The following is a 27,038-nucleotide window of genomic DNA, read 5'->3' as shown; positions in this document are numbered from 1 at the left end:
TTGGAGTCCGTGGGCTGTGTGCATATTCTTGCATATTTTCATTTCTTTGCACATCTCTGACACTGGCTCTTCTGCTTAGATCTGTATCTACAAATCACATCATCGTTTGCGGCTTGGTCTTCTCCATACTCTGCCTTACCATCAACTTTTCCACTCATATTCATGTTTGGACCCAAACTCGACATAAATGAAGTGATCATGTTAAATTCTATTTCTGGTTCACATTTTTAAAGACGTTTTACTTGCATTATTTTATTTGTAAATCTGGAGACTGCATCTTGAATCATTTACTCATGCAGAATCTTTAAAATTTCCATTTTTAAATGTAAAAATTAGTTTAGCAAGTGCATTGGCTTTATTTCATAGTTTTTTTTAACTACTTAACCTAATTACATCCTCAGTTTTTTCCTGTTGTTGCTGCGTAAGGACATAGTTTTAAAAATCATTTTCTTCTGGAACATACGTGGTGCAGCAATTGGCACACTTGGGCCGCCCGCATCACATGTCAGAGAGCCTGAGTGTGTCCTCTGCTCCAGTGGGACCTTCATGCAAGGGAGAATGTACATGTACACACTCGAGACACGCAAACCTATAGGCATTTTTTCTAAAGATTTTTTTTTTGAAAGACAGATTTACAGAGAGAGAGAGAGATCTTCAATCTCTCTCGTCAAATGGCTGCAGCAGCCAGACCTGAGCCAATCCAAAGCATGAACCACATGGATTCGGAGACCCAAGGACCTGGGCCATCCCCTGCTCCTTCCCAGGCCATAAGCCGGGAGCTGAATCAGAAATGGAGCAGCCGGGACTAGAACCAGTGCCTGTATGGGATGTCATTTTACAGAAAGAAGGAAAGACAGGAAGAGCTTCCATCTGCTGGTTCACTCCCCCACGTGGCCACAAAAGTCAGAGCTGAGCCGACCTGGAGCCAGTGGCCAGGAGCTCTTTCCCGGTCCCCCACATGGCTGCAGCAAACCAAGGACCTGAGCTGCTCTCTGATGCTTTCCCATATCATAGGCAGGGAGCTGGATTGGAAGCGGAGAAGCTGGAACGCAGACCAGCACCCAAGTGGGATGGCTGCACTGCAGATAGAGAACTAGCCATCTATGCCACTGGGTCAGCCCCGATTCTATATAAGTTTTAAATGAACGTGAAATGTCAGAAATCTTGAGAAATATTCATATGCCCTGTGATTATCTTGTAGTTTAAAATGGGGTTGTTACAGTACTTGTTTTATAATTACTTACAATCCTGCTTTCGTTTTGTTTGTTTGTCTTGAATTGGCAGGCACTTGGTGGTGTCCCAGGAAGTCAGCCATTACTCCCCAGTGGAATGGACCCAACTCGACAACAAGGTGACCGCCCTAAAGAAAAAGAAAACCCATTTGTAGAGCCACAGAAATCCTTCCTCCTGTTGTTGGTGTCAAGTATTCTTAGTACTTTGCTATACTAGCACATAATTATACTAGTTTCATTTTTTCAGATAATATGGGTACTGTGTAGTTGCTGCTAAGTCTTAATTATGCATAATTGTGAGGCTAGTAATAAGAATGCACAAGTTTCCAAAACAATATTTTTTTAAATTTGTTTATTTTCATTGCAAAGTCAGATATACAGAGAGGATGAGAGACAGAGAGGAAAGATCTTCTGTCCGTTGATTCACTCCCCAAGCGGCCGCAATGACTGGAGCTGAGCCAATCCGAAACCAGGAGCCTGGAGCCTGGGTGCAGGGTCCCAAGGCCATCCTCGACTGCTTTCCCAGGCCACAAGCAGGGAGCTGGATGGGAAGCAGGCCTGCCAGAATTAGAACCTGTGCCTGAATGGGATCCTGGCACATTCAAGGCAAGGACTTTATCCGCTAGGCCACCACGCTGGGTCCCAAAACATGATGTTTTAATGGATAACTTCTAAAACCTTTTGTGTAAATTCTAGCAGATGGGAGCTAAGTGACTATCACTTAAGATTTCCTCTGCCTCTTCCGGATGGGGAGTCTGTGCGCTGGAGAGGTGAGCAGCGGAAAAGAGAAGCTAGCACCACACGGCTTCAGCTCCGAACTCCCAGTCATCAGCCCCTTCCGTGGCAGTGCTAAGGTCCCACAGACACTTAAGGCTCAGTCAGACTCTGTAAGGAAGGAGAGATGAGAGAAGAAATTCACCGTAGAGGTGGAAGGAGAGGTCACCCCAGGCATCAGTGGAGAGAGTGGACAGGCAGTGTGAGGAAGTGGCCAGGAAACTAAGCCAAGACGGCGCCAGGCCAGTTACTTGGTGAACAAGACATTGTGCCCAACAGGATAGAGGCTGCCAGCCGTTACACTGCTAATCTGCACCTGCTCTCCCCTAGGACATCCCAATATGGGTGGGCCGATGCAGAGAATGACGCCCCCACGAGGAATGGTGCCCTTGGGACCACAGGTAAACAGCGCACGCCCAGAGCTCCGGCCGAGCTTCACTCTTCGTTTGATACAGACAAGCTGTGTTACCTCCGGACTTTCTAGATGTGCCTTAAAGTTCTGCTAGGGGATCCTGAGGCTGTGTTTGGGACATGTCCAAGCTGATCAACAGCAAAGTGTGTTTTAATGGGAGTATCATCATGTATGCCTTCAGTTTGCTTGAACAAAATACTATACAGTAATAGATTGTAGTAATATTATAAAAGGATAGCTGTTACCCTTTTTCTAGTTATGCTGAGGACGAGACTGCATTAAATAAACCCCCCTTAATTAAGAATACGAAATAGAATTGGCAAAAGTATCCTATAAGTCTATAAAAACATTGACATATATATATATATATATATATATATATATATACAGCCATATTTCTTTGTAGACTGCAAAAACTACTGGAGAACAATTGAGAAATAAACATTAAAATATGTCTTACTGAACAAGTATAATACTGAGTATACATCAGATGTTAAGCCAAGATCTTCGTCAGAATTCCCCAGAATATCCACGAAGATTGACTGTCCAAGCTGATGTGACATTTAAACAGGTGGTTCCAGGGTACTGTTTATTTTAGCAAAAACATCCATTTCTCTCTTGGGAAATCTTATGATGTTGTATTTTAAAGGGAGACAGCTGTCCTTTGCAAACCACTCCACTGTCCCTTAGCTGCCAGTGGGGGGTGACTGAGAGCTTTGCTTGGAGCAGAATGTTCCTAGGTAATTCAGTGTATCAGCCGCGGCCAGCTCTGCTTCTCTCTTCCATTGATTACCTTGTCATCTGAGCACCTACCACCATGAAGACTGGGAAGGGGCCTAAAGTGAATTGGATGATTCTGAAATTTGAGAAACCTAGCAGGCAGTAGCAGTGTGGAAGGGAAGTCAGGACAGGGAAGTTAAACGCAGGCTGGCCCATAAATGCCTCAGGGTCATGCTGACAAGTTAGACCTGTCTGCTGGGTTCCTTGCGCCACCAGAGCTCTGCAGGGACTTGAGGCGGACCAGAGTCCTTGCAGCAGCCTAGAGAAAATGGACTGTGGGGAGGAACAGTGAACAGACAGGAGATAAACACAGGAAATATTCTCAGGAAAGGAGAGACGTTGGTAACTGAGATTAGCAAAGACGACGAGACCCAACCTGGGTGATGCCACGGAGCTAGAACCCAGTGGAAAGAGCTGTCACAAGGAGCAAAACACTGCCTTGATGTTAAATATGAGAGTACACGTAAAAAAAAAAACAACTATTTGGTGTACAAATAAATTGAAATCCATGTAACTTTTTCATGGCACATATTTTATGCACATATAGGGGGAAAATTTGTACTTCTAGTTTCATTTTTCCACAGATTCTTTGCAGTCCCTTTATGTGTTCAGGATGGGGTGTGCAGGTGGGACAGAGGCCGAGAGGAGCTCAAATAGCAGTTACCCAGGAGCTGAGGAGTCCTAGGTAGGGCATGCAGTGTGGGTGAACAAATAGTAAGAGGTGAGATTACCCGTCTGCGGGTATTGGTAAGAATGCTGTCGCTCGAAGCTGGAACTTAGGGAGGAAGCCACATTCTGAAGGAGCTCGTGCAATGCACAGAGCCAGCAAAGGCCTGGAAAAGGTACTCGGAAAAGCTGGAGGAACAGCTGTGTTCCCAAGCCAGGGTGGCGGCGGGGGACAGTGCAAGATACAGCGATGACAGTGGCAAACTAGCCTTCCGGCCTCTGGCACCTGAACTCAAGTAATTACGATTTATGTGTGTTGAAATATGAAACTATCTCTAATTCTTTGCACGATAGAACACTGACTGAGGTTTATGGAATCATATAAGTCATGCACACATATTTTGGTTATAATTTAACTTTCTTCTACTTTGTGTATTTGTGTGTTAGTGCAGTTCTCTGTTGGATGTTATTTTGTGAATCAAAGTTTGTATTCAACTTTCTGATATTGGATTTGCCTGTTTATATACATAAATATTTATATAAAAGTCTGAGAATTTCAAACATTTTGAAAAATTGTTCTTTAAAAACAATTCTGATGTATTTTTTATTTGGAGAAAAATTAGCATTATAAGATTATTCTGAAATTAATATAGATACGTCAAGTATCATAATTAATCATACCCGAATCATTTCATGTACTCTGATGATCTTCCATGTTCACATATTTAAAAAAAAACACAACAAAGCAAAGTAATTGCTAAACAGAAGCATAAGTACGAGAGTGGATCCTTCAGAGAACGGATGACACAGGCCTTATCCGGTCAGGAGTCGTGCAGGGGGATCATTAACCTGCTCTCCTTTCTTTCCCCCTCTTCTTTGCTTTTGTTTTTTTGTTTTGTGGTAGTCTGACCCTTGGTTATCATTACAGAGCTATGGAGGTGCAATGAGGCCCCCACTGAATGCTTTAGGTGGCCCCGGAATGCCTGGAATGAACATGTAAGCAAAATGCGATTTTCTTCCATCTCGTCACGTGTTGTGTTTTTCTCCCCTGTGAATCCCACCCGGTGGTATCTGACGCCTAACTGCACGTGGGCTGTCACGGCTGCTTCATCCCACGGCACTGTCTCTCGCAGACCCTCTTTCCCCTCCCGCCCCCGCCCCCTGTTTTCAGGTGTCCAAAATAAGCAGCTGCAGATAAGCACACAGTCTCCATATGCAAACGTGTGGCGGGACGAGGGTCCCAGGGCAGTGACGACCCTCAGCGCTCCCTGACACCGGAGGCTTTGAGTGCCCTCGGCACGCGTGTGTCTTGGCTGGGGCGGCTGCCGACACAAGCAGCGGTTTCTTCCAGTGGGAACTGCTGTGCTAAGGGCTTCCCGCAGTGCAGCTAAAACTGCTTTTGAAAATTCAAGATACACTTAAATAAGGATGGAACCCAGAGAGTTTTGTTTTCCTTTGACTGGAAAGATCTTTCCTAATCAATGAGATTAGTCCAAGTCCTTCCTATTCGCCAACATAATGCAGTTTGTCAGGGAACTTTTACTTACTTTTCCTTGTTCAGCTTGCTCTTAAAGTCCCACCCACGCTGGCTGTTTGTAACGGACTCCTGTTAGTTAAACAAGGATGGACTCCCTGATGTGGCCCAGCAAAACTCCAGAGAGAGGACAGTGACCTGGGGGGCTGTTTCCCCTCAGTCCATCATTTAATGGCAACAACTACACACTCTAAACTCTTGATGTGCATAGAGGTGGGTTTCTTTTTAATATTTATGTTTCTGAAACCATTTTCATGGAAAGAAGTTCTGCCTAAAATTAAAACTAGGTTAATGGGTAAGTAGCAGCTGAACCCAAAAGTAACAGAAGAGAAAAGTAGGTCAAATTTTCCTGTCCCAAAACGGATAGATGTGAAACCTGACTTTTGTTAAATTCCTCAAAGGTCTGTATTTATGGCTGCCACAGAAAGGAATAAATGATATTTCATGCTTAAAAGAAAGAAGAGAATTCTTACCAATAAGGCAAATATTCATAATATTTACCTAAGTGAGATTCTCACTTAAAAATGACGTATTTAATTATCTGAAAGACAGAGTTACAGAGAGAAGGGACAGACAGCGAGAGAGAAGGACCTGCCAGAGACCGTGCCGTAGCTGGTCACTTTCCACATTTGCCATGAGGTACATGCAGTGAAGTCCCCGCCTCAGTCACTAAGGGGATTGCATATCATGTCCCTATTGGTAACCTGCATTTCACTACTGGATTATGCACTATTTGGAACAAAATGTTATTAATCTTATTAAAATAGATTTACAGAAAGAAAGAGAGATAACTTCCAACCACAGTGGTTGCTTCTTGTCTTCTTACATATGTGTTCTCTGAACTGAGAAAATGAAGACGTTTAAAATGGCAGTAGTGGTGGGGGTCTGGCCCTGCAGTGAAGCTGTTGCTGGAAATTCCTCCAGCATCCTGGGCCAGCGTTGCCGGAATGGAGTCCCACCTCCACTTCTCACCCAGCTCCCTGTTTTGATCCCGCACCCTGAAAAGCAGCAGGTGTTGTCTCAAACTCTTGGGTTTCTTGCCACCCCTGTGGAAGATCCGCATGGGAATTCCGGATCCTGCTTCAGCCTGGCTCAGCATGTTGCTAACACTTGGGAGGTGCACCAACAAATGAAAGCCAGTCTCTCTCTCTCTCTCTCTCTCTCTCTCCCTCTTCTGTCTCTCCCTCTCTGTAACTTTGACTTTCAAAGAAATAAATGTTTTTTAAAACTTCGTTCTCAGGGACTGGAGACAAGGAGAATTTTGAATTATGGTAATGACATAGGAACAACAGTCAGTGGTGAACTTTTTCTAAAACTGTGCTTACCCAGGCAGACTTTGTGTTGTAGCGTGAACAAGACCCGACTCACTGGGCACTGACACTGTTGAAGATCTTCATGTTCTTACATTGAGGTAGTGTGTGCCTCACCTTGGAATTGATGCCCTTCAGATTTGCCCAAAGATTTGCTCCAGCTGTCAGTTTGAACTGATATTAGGGGGAAAAAAAAGAAATGTGACTCCTTATTTGATAATAACTAAATTGTCAATACCATTGAAAAACTGATTGATAGAATAGCAGATTTTTGAAAGGAGGTAACATAAATACACATTTGTATGTGCATTAATTTATTCATAGCAGCAGTCATATAGAAACATTTGTAAATTTCATTTTGAATAAGATGTAGTACTTATACTAATGTCACAAGATTATAACTTATACTTGTTTCATAATTAGTGCAATTTACTCCAAAATGCATTTTTATAATGATTTCGGTATGTATGTATTCATACTGTACGTGTGTATACCTAAATGTCTGCTAGTACAGTTGACTATCGTTTCTTGTTTATGAAAATAGCAAAACTATTAAAGGGAGAATGACATTACTAAAAGTAGGATCATTTGGGAAGAAATCTGTTTTCATGGGATAGTAACATTTTTTATTTAAGAGGTAAAAATGTATTAAAATAAACCTAAGGAATAATTTGGGTATTGTACTACAACTGCATGGTGATTGAGTGGTAGGCAGTAATTATGATTTATTGCTCACTTGGAACCTTTCAAAGCACAGCTTGAATGTTCTTTATCACACTATTTTACAGGGGTCCAGGTGGCGGCAGACCTTGGCCAAACCCGACAAATGCCAATTCAGTAAGTTTGTTTTTTCTTTTTGCACTTTACAACACTTAATAAACAAAAACCTATTGCTTTGGAAAGACTTACAACCTGCTGTATTTACCTTTTCTTCAAGTAATCATTCAAACAGAAATTTTATGTAATTTTTAATGTAATATATATTACTTTTGAGGTTGCATGTGATTTTTTTCACTTCAAGGTTTAACGTAAACTTGCGTTCTATGTCACTTTTAAAATGAAGATAGAAATAGTGTAATCTAACTATGCGTGTAATAACATGTGCAGTGATCTGGAGGCATCAGAAGTTAGCTTGTTCTGAAATTCCTACAGTAGTAACTGCGTTACCAAACACAGTCCATCTGCATACTGATTTCTTCTGCTAGAGGAAAAGAAGCTAATCCGATTGCCTCTGCAGGATTAATTAGGCCTGGGTTTGCCGTGTCGCTAGCACAGGGAGCAGGTGCACGCTTGCTGTGCCACTTAACTGCCCTGCCATCCTTGCACATCTAGGCACCTGACTTTCGCAGTCTGCTTTACACGGTCATGGCACTGGGCTGACTGCACAAATGTTATTCTTTGTTATTGATGTCACGTCAGTGCCTGCGCAGGTTAAAAAATCATGTTGTCCTTCTTCGAATGGGTAGGATCGCAGTTCACGATCCCAGAGATGGTTTTCCTTCTTGTCCCTGAAGTCCTGACTCTTGTCTGTGGTTGAGACAGCCGCTGAGCATGTGGGCGCCTGGCCTGAAGGAAGCTGTGATGCAGCCGGTGCCGCAGGGCCTTCGTGGGAGTGGGTGCGGCTCAGAGCCAGCCAGGTTCCGCTTCAAGTCAGGTGGAAGTGAGATGCGTGCTGCAGGATCCTCAATCCGTGGCTCTTCTCAAACAGAAACCACTGCCTTCTGAAGTAGTAACTTGCAGATTTGTAGAAAAGAATCTATCTTGTATAATACCCACTCTGCTCTAAGTTTTAGTACCTGTCACGTGTGCTAGTTAAATGAAGTTCTTCTGGGGTGCAGGGAAAGATGCTGCTTCCGTTTGAGTCTTCCGTGGGCTGCTGAATGTCGGGGAGTCCCTAGGGTGCTGCTGTGCTGCCATGTGAACCCGCTCGCTCCTCCACTGTGTGGGTCATTTGCTTCTGGGCTGACAGGAGCCCACGTTTGGTTGATTTCTTCCTCTTAGCCCAAACCACTCCATTCAGAACTTTCCAGAAATTCAGGATGTGCCTCTTGAGTTCTTGCAGAAAGAATGAGTGTTTAGGATCCTGAAAACTCTGACATTAGTGCCAGAACCTGCGAAGGATTTCCAGCATCTGCATGTTTGATGAAATGGGATGAAAGAGCACGCACTGGGGCCCACCTGGGCTGGCTGAGTCTTCTCACCTCCCAGCCCAGCCAGCCTCACCCTGCTGCCCACCTCAGACAGCCCGAGTATGGCTCACCCACACTACTCCCCTGCCCCAACAATGCCCCCTTTCCACACTCACCCACCTGGTCATGATGCCCAGGGTGTGTCCTAGCCAAGCAGTGTGAGGTGGGAACAGAGTGTCCGAATGCTGACAGTTACCTCCCGGTGCTCCAGTCTTCAGGACTTGGCCACGCTGAGCGCTCGGGCAGGAGAAGGAATTGTCAGGCCGGCAGCTCTGCATCCATTAGACCTTGGGAGACAGGAGCCAAGCAGGAGGCGTGCACGGCACTGCTGTCCGGTGGTCAGTCCGACACAGGTGTTAGCCAGCACATCCGTGGGCAGGCAGGCAGCCTGCCAGGTCAGTGTCTGCCATGTGTGACAGCATCCATGGAAGTCACAGTACAGAAACAGGATGAGCTGCTGGGGACAGTCTGTTGTTATGGTGAGAACAAGGGAAAAGTCATAAAATTAAAAAAAAAAATCTTTTTAGCAAAATCATGGTGATTTCTGCTAAACAGCAGTAACAGTGACTCTAAGGAGGGACTTTTCCCCAAGTTCACTGACAGCTCCGTGATGCCGGCACTTTGGTGTAACCTTGAAATCCTAGTTTCTGCAACTTCCTGTCCCTGCGTGACGGAGTGACGCTCTGTCTTTGCTGCCAGCACCGTGAGTCTGACTCCTCAGGGCGGTGTGTTAAGGCAGCTGTCTGGTTTCCACTCTGCAGACATGTTTACTGTTTTTCTGTCATTTTATGTTTGTTTTTTTTTTATTTGGAGTCAGTTCAGATGGGCAGAATAATACATACAGGGTGTCCCACGATCCCGTTCCTCCTCAGCACAGATGCACACGTGCTGCCCTTGGACCACAGCTGCCCCGTGAGCCCCTCTGTCTGCATTTCCTGAACCATTTAATTTCCTGAAGCTTCATCCCAAAATATTGTCCTGTGTTTCCTGAAAACCAAAAACAGTATGTCCTAATTCCAGCAGAATGATGAAAACGGGCATTAGCACTGATGCCATGCCATTTTCTGACCTACAGACCTTATTTAGATTTCACAGTTGTCTCAATAATGTCATTTATCACAAAAGAAAAGTCTCTTTCAGTCTGGAGCCATTGCGTCAGCTGCTTCTTCCCTCCCCTGTGCCTGTAGTTCTGTTGAATGCGAGCCACTATTTAGAATGTCCCGTAATTGGGTTTTGTCTGTCTCCATGATTAGATTTGGGCTAGCATCGTTGGCAGGAGCGCTGAGGAAGTCATTTTGTGTTCTCAGGGCCTGGTTTCAGGAGGTGCGCAGTGGTGGCTTGTTGCATGTTGATGCTGATGGTTTTGCTAAGGTGATGCTCACCAGGCAGGATTGCTGTTTTCCTTCCGTAGCAATCAACTCAAAGATGTACTTACACACCTCCATGAGGATCCTCCACACCGGCTCCCTGCTGGCATCTGCTGCTTTTGGCACCCAGAGCTGATCCCTGCATGAATCATTTGGTGTGTTGCTGGTTGCCAGATGGAGTTTTATGATTCTGTCTCCCCTTCCTCTTTATCGGTTGGCTCTCTGCTCTCACAAAGAGTCATTCTCTCTTGTCCATTCATGTTCATTCCTGAACGTCGGCTGAACTCACAATTATTTTATTCAGTAGGTAGGTTGACTCAACAATTGTCCAAAAATGTGCCCAATAGCACCCCCTGGAGGCTGAGTCATGTACCCATTCTATATGTCCTCATTATGCAATGAGCACTTTGATGCTTGTCTACTATTTTTCCGACCTTAGCCCTAAAAATAATCGTTTTTCTAAGGAACCCTGGGGCCTTCCTGTGGAGAATTGTGTTTGGAGCGCAGTGGAGTGATTCAGCCTCTAGGTTCCCATGAACCTTGGAACACAGGCACGCACACACACACACACACACATGCACGCCCACACATGCCTGTCTGCACACACAGCCTGTGTGCAGCGCATTGGGTCACACCGAGGTCCCACCTCAGTCCAGCGCCGCCAGTCCGTTGCCACACTCCCTGCCCTCAGAATGTGAAAGCCGCCTGCTGCTTCTTTGCTTCATGTTTGGCCACAGTTGTGACATGCAGAAACATCTGGCTCAAACACTCTTGACATTCCCCCATGACAGCAGGAAAACCATTGTAAAGGGCTGATTATACTCTGGGCCTTGTTTCATTTTCCTGTTGGAACTTTCTGCTGTAGAACAAGCTCGTCAGCTAGCAGAGTGAGCAGAGGGCACGCGCAAAGGAAGTTTTAGAATGAATTTGAGATGTCGGAGGCAGGGGTAACATGCTGAGAGTGACGTGAGGAAAGGGCCGAGACAGTCACAAGGTCATGGAGAGACGGGGGACCAGGTCGGCCTACGGTTGTGCTGGAGGAGGATTCTGTAGCTCTGTGTAAAATTAGGTTAAAATACTCATGAATGGGAGAGAAGGCAGGGTAAGCGTTAGAAAGCGAAGGAACGCAGTGGGTTGTCCGTTCCAGAGATGTGACGTGTGACAAGGATGGAATGGCAGGACAGGACTCAGGTGCTGAAGACACAGGGAGAAGAGCAGAGCCTGAGAGGTGCCAGGATTGGTGCTGGTTAGAGAGCGTGGATGCACGGCTCAGAAATAACGAGAAATCGAGCGTGGGTCACAGGTCACCCACTGGACGAATCGCAGGAGAGCAGGGCGGGGTAGTACCCAGTCCTGGTGGTTCTGGGCCCTCTGGGAATGGCCCTCACTGCTCTGAAAGCTTTCCAGCCGACTCCCAGAGGCCTCTGGGACAGTCTGTGATTAAGACAAGGAGAGGGCAGTGCCCGTCAGCAACGGAGGACAGCTTTCTGTACAACGAGTCCCAGAAAGCTCAGCTCTACGGCTGCATGTTATCTGTGTGTAATCCTGCAGCAGGTGTTAGGGTCACTGCTGTCAGGGCCTTCCCCTGGCTTGGCTGGGGACTCCCCACAGGCCGCGATTCACTGATGTATGTTAATAAGGTGAATATGATTTATAAGCATCTTCATGAGCATGTGTGTGCTTATGCAAAAAATAAATTTAAAAATACTGCATTTAACTTTTTCTGTGAAGTTTCCGCACTCAAGGACTGATTTTTCAAACATTTCCCAGTGTTAGTTTTTTAAATGACTGCAACAGTGTTGCTCAGTTGCCTTCTAATCTCTTAGAGCATCTTGCCCAGACCCAGTCCCCACGGATGCATCACCTTTGGGGATTCAGCTTCACAGTCTTGCTCCTTTGTCGTGGCATTGTCTAGTTGCTCAGTGGAAAGCAGAGAGCCGGGAGAAGTCTGGGAGTCAAGAACTGACCTAGGCTGCGGGAGTTGTCTGGAACCTGACTTTAAAACAGACTCAGACCCCGGAGAGCTACATCTGTCAAGGCAACTACCACTTTGGAAGACTCTGATTTTGTTCCTATGGTTTTTCACAACAGACACATCTCTTGACTTTAGGACAAACCACCAACTTCAGGCAGTGTTGTACAATCAGAATTCTGCCTGAATTCCTTGGGACTAAAATTCCTTTATTTGGTTTGCTAGCACACAGGTAAATGTAAATTACTTCATGCTTCATTGTCTGTTGCAGTGTATTTTACCATCTGATGAAACTATGGAAAAATATTCACCATAGGTCAGTCTTGATTCTACCACATAAATCAAAAAAAAATTTTTCCCTTGTCCTGTTCTCCTTCCAGATACCATACTCCTCAGCATCTCCCGGGAATTACGTAGTAAGTACCTGGGGTGATACCGTGTTTTACTTGTGCAAGGGGGTCCAGATGTTTAGAGGAGCCCCTGCATATTGCCCAGAAGAGCGCATCTTACGTCAGCTCATCCGCCTCGCTCAGCACACACGCACTGTTGTCCCTTAGCACTGCTGCGGGCAGTGTGGCCAGATTGGCCCCCAGCACAGCGTTGTCCTTCAGCATCTATTGCTGAAAGCCAGTAGGACACACTGTCCCATGGTGCAGAGTGCCACCCCCACAGGCGCAGTCATGTGCCCAAATCTGTAGCTCTCCAGGATACCCCTCGCACTCACCATTCACCGTCAGAAGGCCCTGGAGTCGTGCCGGTTGATGGAGTCAATCAGGCAGCAGGATGGGGAGGAGGGATGCACATTAGCCTTACAAACTGAGACCATGATGTCAAATTAGCAGATTTTTATATGATTTTTTGAATTTACAAATCACCCTTCTGATATCATGACGTGATTCTTGCTGCCTCCCAGGGCCACCATAAAGAACAAGGATGACAAAAGGGGCTCCCTTGTGGAGGTGTTACCACGCTAAAGGAGTGGGCAGCATTTTATTAACATAGAAGGAAGGATGCACTACTTCTAGACCTGGGAGCCCAGCGCCCACTGTTCCTTCAAATTTACTGAGAAAGACTTTCTTCACATTCTCTGTGAAACAGGAATGAAAAAAACCAAACATTTGGCTAAACCTATTTTTTTCTCAAGGTTACTTTAGACATAATCCTGATATTTACTTCAGTAAATTCCAGACTTTAATTTGGAAGGAAATATAAGTTGCTTATGAAGTAGCAAATACTTGGGAGTGTTTGAAACACTTGGTAGGATCTGAACGCTTGGGACTGAGTGAAAGTTTAGCCACTTGGGGGTGAATTTGACCAGCGTTCGTGGAGCATCTGCCACTTGCAGTATTCATTTTGGTCACCGGAAGCAACTGAAATAGCTGTAGGCTCACCTAACTTGGCCTTCCGTGTGCTTGGGCAGCTGCCGCCTCAGTCCTGTACCACACTAGTCAGCTGCTCTCACTTCTGACTGACAGCTGACAGGTGCCAACAAGGGCAAGGAAGGGCACCCTGGATCTTTTAAACGATGAGTCACATATGCTTTCTTATCCAAACCTGTGCCACAAAGTGGAAGACGACGGCAGCTGACGAAATCGCAAATGTACATGAGTTAGTTCTGTTTTATGGATCTGTAAAGAACCCTGTTAAGTGGTTTCTCCTTAGCCTCATTATAGCTGATTTGACTAAGTCATGAATAATAAGTCAGTGTGTTACAGGCTCATTGTTTTTTGGAAACTTGTCAAAACACCCTCAACATATTTAAGCTAAATTGTGTTTTTGCATAATACTGAAATGACTGAGCATTCAATTTCTTCTGTTCTCAAGTTGGATTGATAAATAAGTTATGATTTTTGTGCTCTTCTATACATTTTTTTGATGAAACGCCTTATCTTGACTGAAGTTTTGTGTGATTGTTTAGGGTCCACCGGGAGGTGGAGGGCCACCAGGAACACCCATCATGCCTAGTCCAGCAGGTACTGTCACCAAGCCAACCACAGGCGCATCTGGATATATAAATAAAGTCACAACAGTTTATTATCTCACTGATCTCATGGCGGTTAAGGATGTGGGAGGAGGCCACAGATGGAAAGCGACAGTGTTTCTATGTCATTGTCATCCAGTTGCTTGAGCTGTTAGACCTTTTCTGTTCTGCAGTTAACATTTAATCAGGAGGAAAACAGAATTGATCTGTCCAAACTACCCAGTAATGTATCTAGCTTAGAGAGTCCTGGAAGCTGAGAACAAGCTCCACATCTGCCCGATTAAACACGCTGCGCCTGCAGTGGTGAGGTCCGGAAAGCGCACGCAGCCACGTCCCGGCTTTGCTGTGCTCGCCTTGCTGTCCACGAGCGTTCACTGGTATTGACTGGCGAACAAGCTCACCAGATGGGAAAAAACTGCTTCTTTTTAAATTTAATCTTCCAAGCTAAATTACCCTTCAGTGTATCTCTAAGTGTTTTATACAATGATGTTACTATCATACTGACTCTACCACTTTTTCTTGAGTTGCTCCCACAGCCCATTCATGGGATGTGGAGGTCCAGCGGTGGCCGCTGAGCCTGGTACAGCCCTGCTTGCTGTGCGCCAGGACCCAGACCAAGAGCCACGAGAAGTCGGAGTGTCAGACTCTGTAAACTTGTGATCAACACCCACTCTGAGGCAAAGCACGCCCCTGGAGCCACACTAAGCAGCACAGGGGTTGGACACGCTTCCCGTTGCTTCCTCTCACGACAGAAAGTGCCCCCCGAGTGTCTTCCGGGCCTCCTTGCACACTCTCCAGAGTGCTCACTCCACTGGTCGCTCCACTGGTTCTAAGCCAACACACATCCCCGAAACGGAAGTGCTGTAAGATCTGCCTCATTGTAAAAATTTTCACCATACCGAAAGCAGCCTGCTATGTCCTAGAAAACACCAACCTTATCACCCCAGTGGCTTTTCCTTATCAGGTGAAATTATATTCTTGATGGAGCGGAACAAAAAAGAAATCCCTTCTCGCTCCACATATTTAATATATGTTGCCGATCTCACTTTCGTGAAGAGCAGACTAAGATGTTGGAAAAACAGTTTGAAGGTTTCCACCCAGGGTTTTCTGGAGTGTTGCATGTGATAGAGTTCATCGCATTGCTTAAGCTTAAGTTGTCAGAAACTCGGGCAGTTGGGCCTGCGGGAGTGCAGCCCAGGTGAGGGGGTAGGTGCTAGGGCATGGGATGGTCAGGGCCTCGCTAAGCACCAACATATGGGGCTCGGAATGAGGCAGGATTCAGCTTTTTCAGTATCATGCTGTTCATTTAGAAGTTTTTAAAAAAGTAGCATTTAGATGAGCAGATGAGTGTCGGCAGGCTCAGCTCCTGTGTAAGTGGCACCCAACAAAATTAAAAACTTCACAGTGCCTGGGAAGATACAGTAAGGGGCAGGTGATTGCCCGTGTCCGACTACACTGCAGCCACGAGACAGCAAGTAGCCTGCACTTCCGGAGTCAGTACGGGCATTTTGAAACACAGTCAATGTTTAAGAAATCCAAGACATGAAAAAGTAGAAAATCATAATCATTTTTTCCTCTATTCCTTTCATTAATTAGAACTAGCTAATGCACGTTTAATGTAAATTTTTGAAATAGTGTTACCTATAGTTGTGTGGCTATACATTATAGTTACCTTTATAATGAAGTGAAAAGGAGTAAAAAAATTCTGTCAGAAGTTATGCCAAAGGAAATTGTGATTTATTCCAAACGAGAATTTTTTTATTCCAATTGTGTCATCTTGTTCTAATCTCTCTTTGGGAATTAAGCTAGAATATTCTACTATCTTTTCTATTTATTAACTGAAGCAAAACCAATTTTTTTTCATTTGTGCATAGGAAAGCTTAGAAAATAATAAAGTAAAAAGGTACTAAATTTGGATTTTAAGAGTGCAACTTTCTGTGGGTACATGGAATTGCTTAGAGAGGTGAGAAAAAAGAAAAACTTCACTGTGACTTTTTGAGATACTTAAAGGATCATTCTTTTGACTTGAATCATGCTAGACCTCACCAGTGCCCTTCGAATGATCGTCTTGAGGTCAGAAGGTGACTATTAGCTCGTTGCTTCTGAGTATTGGTAATAACTGTTTCAGGCGACAAGTTGTCAGCATGTGTATGTGGGTGCAGATTATCTCAGATCGTCGCTGTGTAGATGATAAAGATGCTGATTGAGCTGTGTTTTGTTTCAGACTCAACCAACTCCGGAGACAACATGTATACTTTAATGAATGCAGTACCTCCTGGACCCAGCAGGCCCAATGTAAATATGAGCCTTACATAACTCGCTTGTAGAATCTACTCAGAGACTTTCAAACTTAAAGGACATTCCATTGGCCACAGGGCTTCCAAAGCTCTTGTACATTCTCCAGGTGTCACTAGATACCAGTGCAGTTCCTTCTCTGCCCCAGATTGAGAAACCAGAACATATAAGTAAGAGATTTTAGCGCAGTAGAATTCAGATGTAAAATTTCACACACGCACGCGCGTGCACATACGCTTGCACACACACACGCGTCATTTGCTGTTCTGACCTCACGTGCCTGTGTTGTCTGAGGGTCTGTTGCTGGGGCTTACCCAGGTACCTTGACAGGCTGTGGGGCTCGCCAGCAAGTTCCTCAACCTCCATATAAAGGGTACTTTTCATGAAATCTGAGTAAGGGCACTGAGTTCAAAGCCAAACTCTTTGACTTCTCCATGAGGCATGTATACTCCAGTTAGTTTGCTGGAAATTGGTCCATGTTCTTTGAGATAGTGCGTTTGGGCACAATGGCAGCATGCTCCTGGGAGAATGCATAACCATGTGCCTTGTTTGCCCACCCAAGGGAAGGCCATCTTGCCTGAGCCTGGAGGGGGTGGTCTTCAGGGTTGTCCATACACATACCCCACATCCGTTGCTCTTGCACCATGCACTGTGGAAGAGATGTGGGGGCTTGATGGCAACTGGGAATGTCATGTACTTGTGACTGACTCCATGCTGGGCCAGGGCTCCTCGTCACCAGCTCTGTGTGGCACATCTGTTCAGGCCTCTGCCGTACGATTTCACCTGAAAAGAAAGGAGAAGTGTTCCACTGCTTCGAGAAACATTCAGCAGATGTGCCTGAGGGCCTGGTTGTCACTGAACTGACGTCCTCGTGGCTGCTGGGAGAATTAGCTATATTCAGTCATCCCCAAGGAGCTAAATGTGTTTAACCTGGAAGATGAAATTATTTATTAGGTCCATTTGAGCAAAGATAGATTGTCTGCTAAGAAAAATGTTAACGTTAGCATAATGATGTTGAATTATTCTTCTAAGCTAATACCTTTAGCAGCTCCTTAGAAAAACTACCTGTCCTGCATAACAGGACATTTGTTACCGAGGAAACAGGGGTGTCTACCCATTTGCCCTGGAATGTGTATGCTTTCCAGTTGAGTTTGTCTAGAGAAGAAGACTTGGGGCATGGATGAGGATTCACCCAAACACCTAGAACATGGAAAAGGTGGGATGGGAGAGATGGGATTAGGCAGAGCATCGAGGGAATCCAGAGGGCTGATGAAGTGCAAACAAGATGGTCTCCATAATGTGGAAAGAACTGTGGGAGTGTCTTATGATGCAGAGGGTAAAATGCTGTAGCGTTGAGACCAACAGCTGTTTTCCATGTGACCATGTTGTTTTTTTCTTTCAATTAGTTTCCCATGGGCCCCGGGTCCGACGGCCCCATGGGCGGACTAGGAGGAATGGAGTCACATCACATGAACGGCTCCTTAGGTAAGGAGATGAAGTTCAATGTTAAAATCCACTCAGAGCAGAATCCTGAGTGCACAGTGGGTAGTATGTGCAGAGTTCTCCCGTGTGCCGGTACTCGTTGGAAATGCCTCAACTTCCACAGAGGTCTGAGAGCCTACCCTACAGTATGTTGGTTTTGATAACCAGAGATCATATGAACGCCATAAGTGTGAGAATTGTCCAAAGCTACCTGATACACACAGGGACTTACCAGAACCCACTGACATCTGAGTGTCTGTGGTGGACACAAGCTCAGGGCAACAGCACTACTAGGCAAGGATGCAAGCATTCCATAGGTTTGTTTTTGTATTTCACAGTTTGTCTCTTTAAAAAATACATTTGGCAAACCTTCTTAGAGAGGAGACGAGGGGCACCATTACCCGCAAGCGTACCACATACTGGTCGCACAGGCAGGCTGAATGTAAGGCACCCTCCTCACTGCCCCCCAAGACGTCTTCTGTTGGCGTATGTTTAACTTGACAGCAGGGAGAGGAGTTGTGGTAGTGGGGTGTTTTGTTATTGCTGTTGTTCTTTCTGGAAAGGATCTGCCATTCTCAGAGAGGCTGCTCCTGAGTAACCCGAGTTACATTTCATTTCCTCCTCCATTCTGGGACAGGAAATGCCCCCGCCGTGTTACCCGGAAAATCAGGGACTTCACTAGGCAGACTTGTGACATCATGGGGACGGACTTTGGAGCTTTTGAGGACTCTTGCGTATTTTTGCCTGAACTTCAAAGTCTTGATTTATTTTTATTTCTCTCAACCAGTTAGAGCAACCTTTAGTCATGTATGACTGTTGAACTTTAAAATAAACTTAAAATTTAGTTCCTCAGATGCACCACTGTGGGTCAGGTGCCAGCAAGCACATGTAGCTAATGGCTGCCCTGCTGGATGTCCCGAGGGCCAGTCCATCATCACAGGGGCCTGTGGGCGGCACCAGTCCGTAGTTCTCCAATTTATTACAAATACTCACTTACCAGAATAAGGTTTTTAGTCAGAGTTTAAAGCTCTGTTACATTAGTCACTAGAAACAGTTTTTGGAAGAGTTACAGCAACCTTGGCTTCTGGCTTACTTCTTTTATAATGCATCTTGTTTTATGTATTTTAGTATATTCGTGACTATATGCATGCATTCAGTGCTTAGTGACGTAACTATACACAAACAAATCGTTCTGGTAAATTCTGATAATCATCTGTGATATTGACTGAATGCTGCCCTATTAAAATAATACAAAAAATAGTATGTTTTTATCCTAGGAAAAGCATTAAAAATAACATAGTTTAAAATGAAGCCAGCATGCTGACACAGCTTCAATAATGTTCTAGTTACCAAAATATCATTCTATTTCTTCCCACGGGAAATTATTTTCCATTGTTTATTTCTCCCCCAGTAGTGGATAAGCATAATATTGCCTTTTCAAGACATTTTTGGTTTTGATGGATTACCCTGAATTGGTTGCTGCTATTTTTGTAGTACTATTAAGAACACTTTGCTTTTGCTTGTTATAGTAAAATATGATTCAAAATATTGTCAGGCATTGTTGAGAATGTCCATCTTCTGCTCATACCGGTTTTATCCAGCATCACATTCAGGAAGAAAGTTTGTATGGACTTTGTCAGTGTCTGATACATATATAGATAAATGCTATAGATACAAATATATAGATATATTTTAAAAGTTTTGAGTAGAATATATAAACGATCCCTCTAACATTTTACTTGCCTGAGTCTATAGTAGCAATAGTTCTTTCTGCCATTGAGGGGTAAAAAAGAAAGGGAAAATAGGTGATTAGAAACTACAAATAGAGTTTTGTACACTTGCCATCAAATGACATCAACTGCTATCAGTTTTTTAAAGGCTTTTAATACTCAGCAAGGCAAGGGCTGCGCTCTGGAGCGTACGTGCAGCAAACTGTGTCCTTAGATTAACACAAGCTTGACTTGGCCGTGCACTGCCCCTGATGACGTCTTCCTTGTCTTTTTCTCCAGGCTCAGGCGACATGGACAGTATTTCCAAGGTAAGGACTGGCTCACTGCTGTTTCTTTGTCTGCAGTGTATTCCACGCAGTGCTCTCATGAGGTCTGCTAGAATAAACGTGAGTTAGGGTTTCTAGAAAGTTGGAAAACCAAAGGCCAGGTATAATTAATGAGTAATTTAAAATGTTCATATCTGTAATCTGTGGGTGTGAGTACAATGAGGCTTTAAAGAAAATTCATCTATTTTTCATTTCTCCAATGTCTGCAACAGCTAGGGTTGGGCCAGGCCACAGCAAGCTCTGGGAACTCCATCCAGATGTCCCACAGGAAGGGCAGAACCCAAGTACCTTAGCCGTCACCTGAGCCTCCCACGGTACCCGTTAGCAGGAAACAAGGTTCGGAAGCAGGGCCAGGATCCAGGTGCGGACAGCCTGTGCAGCGTAGGAACTGCCACGCCGCGTGCAGCCAGAGTCCTGCTTGCACTGCACTGCCTGGACTCTCCGAGACAGCTCTTACCATGGGACCTGCTAGTTTGTGCTCTGTGGTCCCCAGGGAAACGGCCGGTGCTGCCAGGTGTATTCCTGTTTCTAGATGTGAGTGTCGTCACATCCGAAAGGTGGGCCATCTTGATTGCTTCAGACCATCTCCCTAACCCTCCACATGAGACAGACAGTAGCAATTCTGCAAGGGAAAGTGCTTCATCATTTGAACAGCACTTTACATTTTTCAAATAGAGCCATAATAATGAACCACATACCGTCTCCTCAGCTCACGTCGGATCTATTGCCACTCCTCCTGAGCTGATGTTTCCCGTCTCCCTCCCTGATAGAAAGTTGCCCTGAGCCTGCGTCCACTACGGACAACCTCTTCTCACCCAGTGTTGTCCTGCCCGCGCTCTAAGCGTTGTTCGGCCGCTCATGGAGTATTCTGTGTGCCGAGCTGTGTCTCAGGCATTTTGTGCCTGCTTTCTGGAGTTACTGAGGCTCAAACATGAGCCTCTGGGTGCAGACTCCTATGGCAAGCACTCTTCTCATTCATTGTCACCCATTGAATCAGTGGAACAAAGATGTTCCCCTGGAGATGTTTCCGAGTCTGGGGGTGGAGAGCAACACACGGCTGTTCTCCCGGGAGAAGCACCTGCTGAAATGGCAGCTTGCATGAAGAGGCTTCACTGTGCTTTGAGAAGAAATGAGAAGGAAAGTCCCGAGACTGTCACATCAGAAACTAGCAACAGAGTCTGCAGACCCAGCTCTCTGGCCATGAGGACTTTTGTTCCAGTACAAATACCCCAGGAAAGTCTCGATCCCTGTGGCGGCCCACCGTGGTCTGAGCCCTGCTGGCCCAGCCCCAGCCCAGCTGTGTGCATGGGGAGTGACTGGCCATGTGTTCAGAATTCACACCTTGGGAAACTTATTTGGTTAGTCTGTGAGAAGTCAGCTCAAAATCCCCTTCAAAAGATTTGAGTTCATTTCAGCATTATTTTATTGTAATTATAGGCAAAGCCACAGTTTCTGCCCATGTCCATTTTTTTTTTAATTTGAATTTTTAATAGCGTGAGTAGGTTTGGAACAACATTGGAAGAGGGAAGGAGAGATCGTTCTAACTAATTAGGAGAGGCTATGGAAGATTAGCTGCAAGATTAAATCCGAGGCCACAGATTTAGTCTGCAGTCAGCATAGCAGCCAAGATAACTGTGTGTGCCCCTGTACACACGCACAACCAGACCTCCAGAGTCAGCCGACTGTGACTCAAAAAGATTTGGACAAAACAGCACCTGTACTGACCATGTACAGACTTTTTATTTTGTGTCATTATTCCCCAAACAATACAAGGTAACAAGCGTCTGCAATAGCAAGGTGTATTAGATATTGAAAGTCAGCTAGAGGTGATTTAAAGTATGCAGGAGAATTAAGTAGATTGTGTGCAAACACTGCAATGTCTTTGTGTAGGGGACTTGAACACCTGTGGATCCTGGCACCCACCCTCTAGGGCTCCCCAGGCACAACTGTTACACATAGGCCCTTATGCAGCTCAAATGGGAGAAGGGCTTTATAGCCCCATGAGAAGATGGGTGTAAATGTAATAAAATCCCTAGAGGATGGGGCCAGTGTAATCCTAACTGGCTTTTCAAGTTAAATTCCTGGAGCGTAAGGAGGAAATGATGAGCGCATTAACAGAAATAAATGCAGTTAACATGTCTACTGTAAACGGAAGTTAGCTTTACCAGAACACTCCATGTTGTATGCCACCTTGCCCTGTACTCAAGCAAGTGGAGTACATTTTTGACCAAGCTAAGTCCTTTCTATGCATCATATCATTGTTTGCTGACCCAGCCCCAGCCCAGCTGTGTGCACACAGCTGTGTGCACAGCCCAGCTGCTGCGCCCCGAGCTTCCCTGGGATTCCTCTAGGAAAGGAGTGTCTGTAAGCTACAGGCAGCATCCAGTCCCTAGGGGAGTAGTGCCACGCCTGGGCCTCTGCAGCGAGGTTCTTCCCTGACCCGGCCCCTGCTGGCGTGAAGGGCACTCCTGAGTGGCAGGACATGTGCAGGCTGAAGGGGGAAACTTAACAAATATCGACTCCGAGAGGAGGAACCACTTGGGAACGCACTCGTACCTGCAAGCGGTGAAGGAGGAACTGCCGCTCGAGGCAGGAGCCCACGCTGAACGCTGTGAAGTCATGAAGTCAGCTTTGCCCTTGGAGATGCTGCTGTAGACTCAGTTTTGGAAGCAGTACAATGCAAGAGGGAAATTAAAACCTTCAGCAACACCTTGTTCTCTGAATCTTGTTTACAGAATTCTCCCAATAACATGAGCCTGAGTAATCAACCGGGCACCCCGAGGGATGATGGCGAGATGGGAGGAAACTTCTTGAATCCTTTTCAGAGTGAGAGCGTAAGTAGCCCCGACTCCGTCATTATATCCGTATTTTACTTCCGAAGCTCTTCTGCTGGAACAAATGCATAAGACTGTCTATGAAAAATTAGCCCCTTTCATTGGAATTTCTCTGGAAAAAAATTTTTTTTCAAAAGCAATTTTTTTCTTTGCTGGGTGCCTGCACACTGGAATCTGAGGCGCCACCCTGCCCCTCAAGGTGTCACCCTCCTGAATTAATTGCAGAGGCAGAGGGGGAGGCACCATGACCCTGACAGGCACCACGGAGCCTCCTCAGGTATCCCTGGATGCTTGTGCTTCTGGGGGTCCTACGAGGGCCTCTGGGGAGCCATGCGCACAGCTTGGTACCGTCACTCTCCCAGCCCTGCCTCTTCCCCGACCCTGAGAAGATACGGTGCCATGCTGCTGGCAGAAGGCAAACATGAGGCTGAACTCATGACATCAGATGGAAAACGGGCAAGGCAGTCTTGCATCTCTTACTCCTGTCCTTCGTCATTCTCTTATGAGACAGTCTCATCTGCCTGGGCTTTTCCGTAGCCCCACAAACACCAAGTGCGTTTGAGCTTGGCTTGGGGTAGTGGAGCTATTCCATATGTCTGTGTCATTAAGAAAATCAAAAATTCCCTGGATGTTCAGACACAGCCATGTAGGGACACTGGGGACATCTCAGAGGCCGCCCAGGCCCCTGAGCCTGGCATAATAAGGGGAGAATCACAAGTGTATATCCAGGTGTACCAACCTCCAATATGCTTCACATAAAACAACAAAGTAAGCTTGCCGGGGCTTACCTTTCGGCTGAACCAGCAACAGTGGTGTCCTGGACAGCTTAGTGCAAATTGGTAAGACTCCCATAAGAGTTGTAAGGCTGAGAGCATAGCCTCACCATGTCACCATGTCCCGAGGCAGCTGGACATGGGGTCACAGCACACCACGCGTGTTCCATGTTCCAAGCATGGCACTCCATCCACATCTGTTCTGCCTTCACTTCTGGAAAAGTCTAGATCCCTTCTCTGATACCTGGAAGAAGGATGATAGCCGTAGACTCCTGTGGCCTTTCCTCGAAACTCAGTCCATTGAGTTGAAGCAGTTACAGCTGAGCCAGGGGGAAGGCACAATACTGCTTCCGGGGACATGAGGGCTAAGGAGGACCCGCCCTGCTGTGCCAGATACAGTTAGGGCAGTTTCTAGATTGTGCCTCCCACAGCTTGGATTTTATGTACTGATGCTGTTTTTCTGAGCAGTATTCGTCAGAAACGATTCCTCCCGTCCTGGATGTGTTTCTCTGTTTTCCACTCCCCTTCCTCCCTGGGCAGGCATAACTCCTCAACTTCCCACAGAATTGCCAACAGAACACCTGCTTAAACATTTGAAATGTCATGAGTTGAAAAGGAGTGATTTCTAGCGTTAAGTGATGACAACAACCAGTTTGAAACACTTGGTAACCAGCGTGTATATGTTGGGGAGGGGCTGGGTTTGAACTTCCTGCGAAGTGTAAGAATAAGTGCAAGTACATATATTTTGATGCAAGTGATTTTGGAATATACACATTTTTCATGATACGCATCTTGCACGAACTTTTCAAAGACCCCCTCTAATGTGTCAATTTCAAAATTTCTTACACCCAAATAAATTTATCTTCTGGTTTGTTTTCCTTGGATTTTCTATAGTAACTCTCCTATGCAAACATATATACACTTATAAAAACGTGTATTAGGATAGCTTTGAAAGCTCTTACCATTTTTGACAGTATTCCTTAATGTTACAGATATGTGAGTGAACCGGAGTAATAATTATTTTTAATTTTTTTTTCAAAAAGTTTTGTAATTTTTTAAAAGTGCATTTATTTGGAAGACAGAATTACCAACAGGAAAGGGAGGCACAAAGAGAAAGGCACCTTGTGAGAGGTGGTTCACTCCGCAGATGACCACGGAGTCAGGGCCGAGCCAAGCCGAAGCCAGGAGCCAGGCTCGTCAGCCAAGCGATGATGGCTCTGGGTTCCTCCCTGAGTCATTGCTCAGACTGCTTCTTTCCGAATGTTTGAGAGCTTGGGCCTCATCACCTGAGCGTTCAGCAGAGTCCCTACTGGTCAAGGACGGGCATCCCGGGGACCCGAGATGCTTGTTGGGGCAGGGTGAGTGTCCTTTCCCACACTGTGAGCTGACTGAGGATTGGGTATTTAATCCCCTGAAGCCCTGCAAGACAGATGCTGCTCTTGGAATCAGTCTACCCAGCAGGCAGGCAGCCAAGGCTTGGTTCCTGCATGGCTTCGGCACCCAGAGGGACAAGGCGGATCCAGGGCGTGGGGACCAGCCTGCTTGGTCCTGTGAAGGAGCCTGGGGCAGTCAGGATTTCAGGGCCTAGTGAGGTCTGTGTCTGTGGACGTGGCGTTGAGGGTTGCTCGTGGCCCTGTTGCCAGAGGGCCACGGCTCGGGCTGGGCGTGAGGGGCCATCGGACTGGCCGCCCTGAGCCCCTGGCCTGCTAACAGTGCCTCTCTCCTCACAGTACTCCCCGAGCATGACCATGAGCGTGTGAGCGTGGCCACGCGTGCTCGCGGCAGCGGAGGCGGCGAGCCGACCCTTCACAGAACCACTACGGAAGACAAATTACTCATCACAGCGTGCAGTCAAAAAAGGACTCTGTCACACGAAGCCGATCTTTGTATTTCCTGCTCTGTCCCCTATCTTGTGAGGAAAGCGGGTCCAAACAGCTTGAGACCAGCGCGGGCAGCGGCCGCCCTGTGCCGCCAGCCCGCGGGACTGCCCATCCCGACCTGTGTCTGTGTGTGTGTGGAAAAGCAGTGTACTGCCCATGTGTGGTCTCGGACATGTGCACACGCCCGCAGCGGCCCGCCAGGACCCTGCACAGCGCGGCCGCGTGACATCGTACGTAGCGATAAGTAGGAACTTTGATTCCATCCTTTTTTTCACGTTTACATTTTAATTATTCAAAGTTGCTCCCGCCCCTTCCCTGAACTATTTTGTGCTGTGTATATCACTGCTTTATATAAGTTATTTTTTAAGGTGAACTCAGATGTTATGGTTTTGTAAATGTCTGCAATCATGGATAGGAATAAAATTGCTTATTTGAGAGCTTTCATTAAATCGCGTCTGACACAAGCCATCCTGCGAACCCCACGAGAAGGAAGCGTGCCCTCCTCTTGGTGTGAAAATCAGACATTTTTTTTTTCTTTTTGGTGACCTTCGTGAAAAGTATTTTTGTACATTTTACTTGAGAAAAAAAAAACTGCAAATCAACAGAAGCTTTCCTGGACCTCACGCGATCTCTCTCTCCCTCTCCCTCGGCAATAACCACTGCAAACAGAGCTCTTGGTCTGTCTGTCTTAGATGCTACAGAAGTCGTTGATTGGCTCAAATAACTTAGACCATAGCAATAAAATGTCAGGGGCTGTCATCTTTTTAGTAGCGTGTTTTCTCTTTAATGTGATAAAGCTCGTAAGTGCTAACATAACCGTTCACTTGGACGTGTAGATCTCTACTTCTGGAAAACGGGCGTCTGATTTTTATCCAGACATTCTGGGAACAAGTACACACACACACACACACACACACACACACAGGCACGACTTGCTGCCCACAGACACCCTAGGATGGCTGCAACTTTGAGCACCAGCTGGCAGAGTGACTCCCCACCCGGGGGCACCCCCGGCTGCCCGTGACCAGGTCTCTCCGTAGACACCAGCACTGCTCCTGGGAGGCAGGGCTGCTGGCACTTGTCACTTCCAGTGAGACCTGCTGGGCCAGCAGCGGTCATTCAAATAGGAGTGAGTGTGTGGGAAAAGGGAGACCCCTCAGAGAGCGCTTGTGGGGGTCTTCTAGTTACTTACACATCAGACACCAAAATCATAACAGAATAGTGACGCCTGCAGCCTTAGGTTCTATGGGATAACCCATGACCCTTTGCATTCAATTCATGACGCCCAGAGCTTTCTATGAACCATGGCAGAGATCCAGGGAGCATCGCGGCTTTCAGGGGACGAGCCGTCCTGCTGGCCTTCAAGTCCATGGTGTCTCGCGTGAGCATCTGGCTGTGGATGTGCCGGGCCCCAGACCCAGATGACGTAGGACTTCTATGATGTGCTTCTTCCGGGAAGAAAGATGGCGCCCGTGAGGCCTAGGAATGAAGCAAGGCAGAA

General features: G+C 46.1%; 1 protein-coding gene across 8 annotated transcripts in view; it reads left to right on the top strand.

The window, feature by feature from the left end:
• Window positions 1-26,296, top strand: part of SSBP2 (single stranded DNA binding protein 2) — a 172,331-nt gene extending 146,035 nt beyond the window's left edge. For 3 of the 8 annotated variants that reach the window (XM_040985992.1, XM_040985987.1, XM_040985988.1), the window contains 11 exons: window positions 1,285-1,351; window positions 2,337-2,407; window positions 4,793-4,860; window positions 7,497-7,545; window positions 12,617-12,652; window positions 14,155-14,209; window positions 16,442-16,512; window positions 17,919-17,997; window positions 20,004-20,032; window positions 22,786-22,884; window positions 25,388-26,296. In XM_040985992.1, the coding sequence (XP_040841926.1) occupies window positions 1,285-1,351; window positions 2,337-2,407; window positions 4,793-4,860; window positions 7,497-7,545; window positions 12,617-12,652; window positions 14,155-14,209; window positions 16,442-16,512; window positions 17,919-17,997; window positions 20,004-20,032; window positions 22,786-22,884; window positions 25,388-25,417 (654 nt within the window). In that variant the 3' untranslated portion in view covers window positions 25,418-26,296. Of the gene's footprint in view, window positions 1-1,284; window positions 1,352-2,336; window positions 2,408-4,768; window positions 4,861-7,496; window positions 7,546-12,616; window positions 12,653-14,154; window positions 14,210-16,441; window positions 16,513-17,918; window positions 17,998-20,003; window positions 20,033-22,785; window positions 22,885-25,387 lie in introns of all 8 variants that reach the window. The other 5 variants (XM_040985989.1, XM_040985986.1, XM_040985994.1 and 2 more) reach the window with 3 other exon arrangements.
• Window positions 26,297-27,038: the final 742 nt, after the last annotated feature.

Source organism: Ochotona curzoniae, unplaced genomic scaffold, assembly GCF_017591425.1.
Source record: "Ochotona curzoniae isolate NIBS_2020 unplaced genomic scaffold, NIBS_Ocur_1.0 contig_4501, whole genome shotgun sequence".
Taxonomy (NCBI): Eukaryota; Metazoa; Chordata; class Mammalia; order Lagomorpha; family Ochotonidae; genus Ochotona; species Ochotona curzoniae.
The sequence above is the reverse complement of the archived record's forward strand: the minus strand, read 5'-3'. Positions and strand labels throughout refer to the sequence as shown.